Source organism: Cydia pomonella, chromosome 21 (genome assembly GCF_033807575.1).
Source record: "Cydia pomonella isolate Wapato2018A chromosome 21, ilCydPomo1, whole genome shotgun sequence".
Lineage (NCBI taxonomy): Eukaryota > Metazoa > Arthropoda > Insecta > Lepidoptera > Tortricidae > Cydia > Cydia pomonella.
The window spans coordinates 9,475,663-9,484,453 of NC_084723.1; the positions used below are offsets into that span (position 1 = coordinate 9,475,663).

At 34.5% G+C, this 8,791-nt stretch overlaps 1 protein-coding gene across 1 annotated transcript in view; it reads left to right on the plus strand.

The window, feature by feature from the left end:
* Window positions 1–8,295, plus strand: part of LOC133529617 (homeobox protein B-H1-like) — a 78,990-nt gene extending 70,695 nt beyond the window's left edge. The window contains exon 2 of the mRNA XM_061867372.1: window positions 5,975–8,295. Within this exon, the coding sequence (XP_061723356.1) occupies window positions 5,975–6,366 (392 nt within the window). The 3' untranslated portion in view covers window positions 6,367–8,295. The remainder of the gene's footprint in view (window positions 1–5,974) is intronic.
* Window positions 8,296–8,791: the final 496 nt, after the last annotated feature.

Below are 8,791 nucleotides of genomic sequence, written 5' to 3' on the forward strand. Positions count from 1 at the left end.
GTTAGTCGCTTATACTGGATGGCGCATGTGGCCCTTAGGGCCGCTTGCACCATCACTAACCCGGGGTTAACCGGTTAAACCTTGAGTTACCATGACATACAATTTGACACTTGGTTAATGGTTTAATTAACGAGTTAACCCCGGGTTAGTAGTATGGTGCAATCCAAGTGGCCCTGTCATATAGGCATCTATAATACCTAAATCCTATTTTTAAGTCCCATTCTAAAAGACCGGATCCCAATTAAGAGCCGCAAGAGAAACAAAGTCACGCGTCATTATGCGTGTTTGCGTGTCTGTCTGTCTGTCAATCGTCCGTGAAGCTAAACCAGCCGTGCCGCCGCGGCGGGGACATGTTTTGATAATGCCGACCTGTTTTTATTACGCCTTCTGATGTGTTTAGGAATAAAAAAGGTACAAAGATCATACACGTGTAAGTTGGACATAATTAGACAATCATAAACACACACGATTTATACCTATTCAAGACTTGCGATGGCCGATCTGGCCTTGTCGGTAGTGGTCCTGGGTTCGAATTCCGGAAAGGGCATCTATCTGTGTGATGAAGTCATGGGTGTTTTCTATTTATTTAAGAATTTGTATATTATATAGGTATATCGTTGTCTTAGTATCCACAATCCAGGGCTTCTTAAGCTTACTGTAGGAATAGTCTCTAGTCTAGAAGTCTTAGTCTTCAGTGTATGTAAAGTGTTGAGTATGTTAAGTTGTTAACTTTAACAGGTCCGTTAAAGCTAACTCTATTCCGACATTGACAAAACAGAACAAAGTGTGGAGTGTCATATTTTCATAGGAATTTGAAATATTAACTTTACATTTTTTACAAAACTTAGGAAAATAATAGTTAGTTCTGAAGACCTTTTCAAAATACATGGAGTTAACTAAGTACGTCATCGCCCGAGGATCCACGCATTAAGACCAGTGTCCACAGTCCACACGACACGTCACACCTTGCGACTAAATTAGAATAACATAATTACCTAGTCAGGTGCTAACGCCGGCCGTGCCTAACGCGACGGTTTTGGCACTAACGACGTTTTTTGGCACTTTACGTCATAATTGAGGTTCGTTCATGATTAGGTTCTGATTATGTCTGATTGCCGGTTTGTGAATATTCTAAATAAAATGCTGTAATTATTTATCATATTGTTAGTCTTTTTATTTTAATGTTTTGAATCATTTGAAGAGGAACATAATTTTGATGGGCGGAATGTTGTTTATTATTCATATGTCTAGTAAAGAGTAGGTACCGAATAATACAACTTTACGCAAAAAATAACTGATGAATAAAATCACCCGTTATTCAAAATTGGCAGAATATTATAATATGCTTTCGATATCAATAGAGTTTGATCACCATTAAAACACTTTTTACCCAAAAACGACCTAAAACTGTTACAAATTGCTTACCAGTCACGACGATTCCTTCCATTCTTACCAAATCCCTTATTTTCACGGATTCGTACTTAATTATTTCTTCAATAACATCACGTGGGGCCCGATTTTAAGGGGCATACGTTTGACCCTCACCTTTACTAAGTTAAATCACAACTGACAGAATTCCGCAGTTCAATCAAATCTTTCCACTATATCGCTTTCCATTGCTGCGTTTTCCTTATTTTTATCTTGCTGACGGTGCTTGAAGAGTAATGGATGCAAAACTGGAATAGCTTTCGAGTTAGTTTGACGTGCAGTTGATGGATCGATACGCACGTATTGGCAAAGGAATGGTTTTGTTGTATGGCTACGTCTAGTTAGAAAGGTTGGTGTTAAGTGAATTAGTCGAGACTTTTTAAGCTTGAAAAACGCAATAGGCTTTTCTAACGAGTCAATCTAGATTCTTCGTGAGACGTTATAAACGATTGGCTGCTATAAAAATCGTAACGAAAGAAATTGGAAGGGGGTGTCAATTTTTCTCGTTATAAAACGAAATTACTGTTACTGTGGTCAACCAAAAGTCGACCTAGGGCCTAGCCAAGATGACAATTGTGCATCGATAAACGCAAAATGAAACGAAGAAACGTATCGGGATGACACATTTCTTTGTTTCATTTTCACAACAATTCTATTTTTTCACAATCATGCGAGTTAGGTCGTCAAACATAATATATACATATATTATGTATATTTGCTAGCTATGTAATAATGTCCTATAATATATATTTATTATTACTTTTACTTGGTAAGTAATGTGTATATATGGCCGATATATATAACACATTTCCATAGGTACTTACAATAAAGTTAAGCTATAAAGATTGCTCATGGGCCCATAATTCGCCTAACCGTAACATTTAGGGAAAAGGAACAAATGCCGATCGCCCGCTCGATCACCAACGTGACGCTTCCACAAAGGATCGGGACAGCTCCTTAACGAGTACAAATTGAATCCTGTAGTTTTTTCCATAACACACCTCGTTATGCCACCAAAGGCATTTTATAAGAAACCAACTGTTGCGAACGGCGTATTTAGAACAATCCCGTTAATGTAAACACGACTCTATTGTTCCACAATTAAAGTTTAAATTAAAAAAATCGATTATTATAATAATGCGAGCTTGCGATAGTTATCGTCATTTTTTTAAAACGTTCCGAAACCAGAGATTGATTCAGTATTGAATGCAAAAAGCGTAGCGAAATCGCGTGCGTGTGTTTTCGTCTATGCTTTTGACTTTTTTTATTTTTAAGCCTGTTATGTTGGGAACGATTAAAAAAGTAATTAATGGGTTTTATAAAGGGAATATGGACATTTTTTACTTCAACTAAATGCTTTTCAATATTATAATTTTTATTAATCTTAACAGTTTTAAAATGAATCTTACAATATTCAACCTACAAACATATTTATAGTGAGCAAAGCCATTTCCGTCAGTAGAAAAAAGCGACAAATTAAAAAAAAAGTAAGCGCGAAGGGTTATCGCCCCATAAACAATTTGAATTCGCGCCTTTTTCTACTCACAAACTTGTGTGACCGACTATAAAAAATGACATCATTTGCATTTAAGAGGTTAAAAGCTGATCTTCCAAACAAAGAATTCCATCCGCTAAGATATGTTAATAATATACCTACTAAATGACCCCTACACCTCAAGACATTCATTATCAACAATAAAATATAAAATCCCATCAAAATAATTATCAATTGATATGAATCACACCCTTAAAATGTGTATGGCAACTCGTTTGTGTTGGCAACACTGGTAATTACGTGAACTAGGCATAATAAGCGGGTATCCGCTACCAGAAACATTAAAAAAAATACTTTGACTTGATTGCCTTGATGCATACAAATGACTCTGATGTTTGATGGCAGTAATTCTTTATTGTTTTGTACGAATTTATTCAACGATTTGACGTCTATGCATAGTATTAAATTGATTTGTTACATTTATAAACTAAGGTTGTGGTTTTTCTTTGTATTTAAGTATAACATTAATTAATAACTTTACAATCTTTGCATTTTTCAAACGACAAATAAACAAAATCCGTTAAATAAGACCGTATCCTGTATGCATGCATAGGCTTACAAATTCAAAAGCTTTATATGCAGTAGAAGAACACGGAGATTTTTAAAAATCCGTAGCGCTTTTTTGGATAACAATACGGCTGCCATCAATTAGCAATTTGAGATCTTTCTCGAGGGACTGTATCGATTCGAATCCTGAGTTTTTGACTTTCACTCTATGGAAAAAAAACACGAATCAGTCTAAAATGCACTTTAAAAATTTGCAACACATTATGCACAAAAACTAGAATATGAAAATTGCTTCTAAAAATCGGCAATATCATGTTTGGGGGAACGTATCGATTACTTTTTTTTTATTTAAATCTACAAAAAAATTAATTATAAAACATGATATCTGCGCTCCTGGGCACGCACTTCCATCCATGAGAGTGAGAGATGAACACGAACTTACTGAGTCTTAAAACGATATGCAAACCTTATTTTATTAAGAAACTGGTTCAAAAATATACAGTATTTTTAAATTCCTAAAAATAAACCACATTTAAAATCTGGCCACTAAAACACTCACATATCAAAGTCGTTAAAGCGATGGCCGACTGTTTGGCTTGTTCGGTTGGCAGTACGTGCAATATGGCCGCGTTTCCGGCTGCCATGCTGCACTGCCATTGGTAATTGCGATCGGTAATTTAAAAATTGGAACACATTGTTACCGATTATGTTCAGCGAGTGCGGAGCCCATTTCAGGAAGAGAACGTATTTAGGTACCTATTCAGTTAAATATGTCTACGATATTTCATGTTGTTTCAAATATATACTTTGGCACAGCCACTTTGTCAGTAGTAAAAGGCGGCAAATTTCGAAAATGTAGGCGCGAAGGTTTTCTCGCCTTTTCTAACTGAAAAGTTGGGTGTGTTTGAGTATATATTTACATTTTTCGCCTTATTAGAAAGGACAAAGGAAAACCAAAAAAACAAAAAAAAGTGCAATAGTGCAAGCATATCTGTGGCGTAAAATAATGTGGTACATATTTAAAACCTTCTGTGCAACTTGTAGGGCACATTAAAATATCCTATTTAAGTAGGACTGGTAAAAACAGGAAAATAATGTTACTAATTGAAAATGGCGCATCTTATGTGGTCCCATATTGCCACAATTCAAATTTCGAACGCGTGTTCCATAACGACAACGTATAGGCATTCAAATTAACGGCCGTAAATGGGTTATTTTATTAATTTCTGCGGTGAACCGCGCGATATAGACGCTTGTGTCATGAAACTTCGTGGAGGACGAAAAAAAGAAAAACTTGCCATAAACTAAATGTTAAATACCGTTTTTACTTTATTAGGTGCTTTTGAATGATGGGCTTGAAATATTAACTTCTTTAGGGTTTTAGGGTAATTGTTGTACCTACTCAGGTGGTCTTTAGACTAGTAATACATAATACCTAAATATATAAACCGGTTGGAAATAAAGTATAATATTATAGTTATTAGAGGTACTTACATAAATTGGAAGACAAGTTATAGGTACATCCACAATCTTTATCACATATTAATTTATAATAACCTTACTTCCATATTTAAAGTTTTAACAATTGGAATAGTAACGTAAATATTAGTAGATATTCCATAGATAAGACTAGTAGAGTAAACCGGAAACTGATAACATTGTTACCCTATTCTTCATTTCCGTTGCGGTCGCAATAAAAGAAAATGACTAATTTTCTATTTTGCTTATATCTGATCAGATCCTAAAAAAATTGGTAAATGGTTCTATGCATAAAATTTCTTCAGAGATTATCACGAAAATACTTATTCACAAACCGGTATACCTAATTAGAATCATTCTTTTGAATTTACCTGCTTTATATTTTTCTAATGCAGGAAAATTAAAAAGAACAGTTGACACCTCTTTCTGGGAAGCAATATACACTTTTCTCTATCCCTTTCATCAGAAAATGTTCTGAAAAAGGATATAATATGTAATAACCCCTTTAGCTTAAGCTACTGTAATTATTAGGCCCTTCGAAGTTGACATAAATCAGGCAGGATTTTAGAAGTATTTTCACCTAATGCGTCATGGCGCATACAATGTTCAGGTCCACAGGCACAAGTGGCCCGTATACTCGTTAAACGCGCCTTTTATTGTGTCTTTTACGACGGAAGAGTTACATTTTAGCGCTGCGGGCGCTTTACGACTGTCATAGACACGAATACTGTTTTAATACCTGATAATACTCTTATCTGTATTTTACAGTATTATCTGTGATATATGACAGTACCTATTGTCTCTAATTTGAGTGCCTACTTATGTATGCATGTTAAGGCTTGATTAGTTTTATTAAGTGTCATTATTATAATGGCTCTAGCTCTATACCCGAGCTTTGTTCATTATTTTAACATTATTGTAGGTAGTTTAAAAAAAAAACAATTTCTGATGTAGGCATCTACTCAATTGCACGGTTACTTTAATTTTTATTTTTCATTGTTTCAGATGGTCAGTCAAATCACCTGAACCTGTTCAACTCGAGGCCACAGCCGAAGAAGAAACGAAAATCCCGAACCGCCTTCACGAATCACCAGATCTTCGAGCTGGAGAAACGGTTCCTCTACCAAAAGTACCTCTCGCCTGCAGACAGGGACGAGATAGCCAGCTCTCTTGGTCTGTCCAATGCACAAGTCATAACCTGGTTCCAAAACAGACGAGCAAAGTTGAAGAGAGATATGGAGGAACTGAAGAAGGATGTGGAAAGTGCTAAAGTACTGTCCGCGCATAAGAGCTTTCTAGAAAATGTCACGGATTTAGGCATTTTGAAGAAGAAAGCTATGAGCATAGGGGCGAGCGAGGAGGCAGCTACTAACCTGGTAGTGAACGCGTCTAAATGAAACGAGGCATCGCGCGCGATCGCACAGGAGGCGTTGTACGATCGCCGCGCGCTCGATTTTTAAAAATCGAATGTTCGAATCGAACGAACTCTGTGGTGAATTACTTTCTTAAACTATCGGACTTTTTAATAGTGACGTTTGATGTATCTCCACTAATGGTTAGTATGGCGTAAAGTACTTCACTCTCTCTAGTGTTAGTTGTACATAGAATCTGATAGGTGTAGTTGTAACTGTACAAAAAACTTATGAAGAAGCTTCGTTGGAAATTTAAATGTGATAGTTGATTTTATTATTTAAGTACTTAATAATTTTAAAGAGATATTCCTAAATTATTTATTGCGGGGTTTACGTCGACTGGCGCATGGATTGCAATGTCGAAATTTTATACTGAATTAATTTATTTCATGTATTTTTGTATTTATTAAACCAGTACGTGCAATATGGAAATTATGTTTCAAAACTTCTATGTGCCAGTGATGTAAATCTGAAAGTAACAATGTACATAAATAGATAAATGTGTAGATTAAGTTTAAATTCTAAGTACCTTCGTGTATGATCTTTCCAGCAAATTGTTCTAGATAAATTAGTAGACTAATTATACTAATTCATAATATTGACTTTGTCATTTTACCAAGATTGAGACATTATTACCAGCCGGTATTATAAACGAATATCGAAATAAATACAATACCTATGTTATTTCTTTCTTCATAGAATGAATCGATTAAAACAATTATTTACGGTGGAAGTCATTCTGGGTCATTATACGTTTTAATGCAGGTTTTTGCGATTTCTAAGAATCTTGAAATTTTAATATTCTTAATGCGTTTTAACTTCACTAGCTACTAATGATAAGCACAGAATAGGCCTCAATATTTGACCCTTGACTTTTTTATTTTTAGAATTTATAACCTGGAGTATGCAAACATACAACTATGTTACTGATGTCCCTGCCCTTTTACTTATAACGACAACTTTGTTACTTATAAAAATATATACAATATTTTTTACCTTCGTTACAGGGTATCGTTAGTGCGGCATTTAAATGTAATTTATATTGATATACAATTTAAAAGAATACACAATTTATAAATACATACAGATAATAACACACACACAATTTATAAGATACATAATTTATAAATATAAAAAACAAATACTTGCTCCTGGGGACAAAAAACCTGCAGTAAAAAGTAGAATGACCTTTCTACACGTGGGCTAGAATGTTGTATGTAAAATATAAATCAATGATTGAATTTTATTACTGTTAAAGTAAAATCGATCGAGTGAGACCACGAGATATAATTACACAAATGACCTACTTTTATAATAATTCATACAAAAAATGAATATTTGAGTCAATGCAAATAAATACCTAAGTAAACCGAAGTAAGTTGAAGTGAAACGAATTCTTTTAAGCATATAAGTAAGAAACAAATTGCGCCTAAATTAATCACTAATTACCTACACAATTTTTAAAGATTTTTCGTGGACTCACTTTTTTGTCTTAGCGCCAAAAATACTCTTTCAAGATAACCATTTATTTTATATTTACCTGTGCAATTGTTATCAGAAATATCGAAACACTTTTTAAGCAACAAGTGTCATTGTCAACATTCAAATATTATCAGTTCACTAAGTTGTCATTGACTTTATGTCAACCTTTATTATCGCTATTTTACTTCAAATGTTAGTTTATTTAATGTTTAACGCTCATTATTTAGCACTTTGGGAACTTTTCTGAATCTGCTGTTAGTAGAATAAGCCCTTCAGTCTTTTACAGACAGCGAAAATAGCCCTTGAAAGAGTATGGCTGTATATAGACCTCTCGTTCCTACCGCAGCGATGCGATATTTTATACTTATGTAGTGGCGGCTGCGCCTTCAGTACTGTGCATATAAGCTGGTGTAAATAAACAATTATGTGTTACATATATCTTTGATTGAATAATACCCATATAACCCTAATAAAATCCCAATTGAAGTGAAAAAAATGTCCCTCTCATCTATAAATTTGTCGAATTATGAATAAGAACTTAAGGTCATTTTCAGTGATCGGAACTATGGGAGTAAAACTTTAACAAAATTTGTTAAGCGGACATAAAATAGTGCATACAGCCCTAAAAATATTCATGTCCATAGGGATGGGAATAGTATAGTACTTACAGCCATAAAAATATTTACATTCACAGATATTCGAATATGTTTAAGGCTATAAGCACTCTTTTTACGTCCGCTTGATAAGTTTTGTTAAAGTTTTACTCCCATAGTTCCGATCACTGGTCATTTTAGATGATCTCTATAAAGTCACAACAGACAAGTTATCTCTACAAAGATTAGGGACATCTCGGATTATTACATCTATCTACTTTTAGGACACTTTCTGCTGAGAAGGAAAGAGAAAGGTATAAGTTATGGTGTTTCCT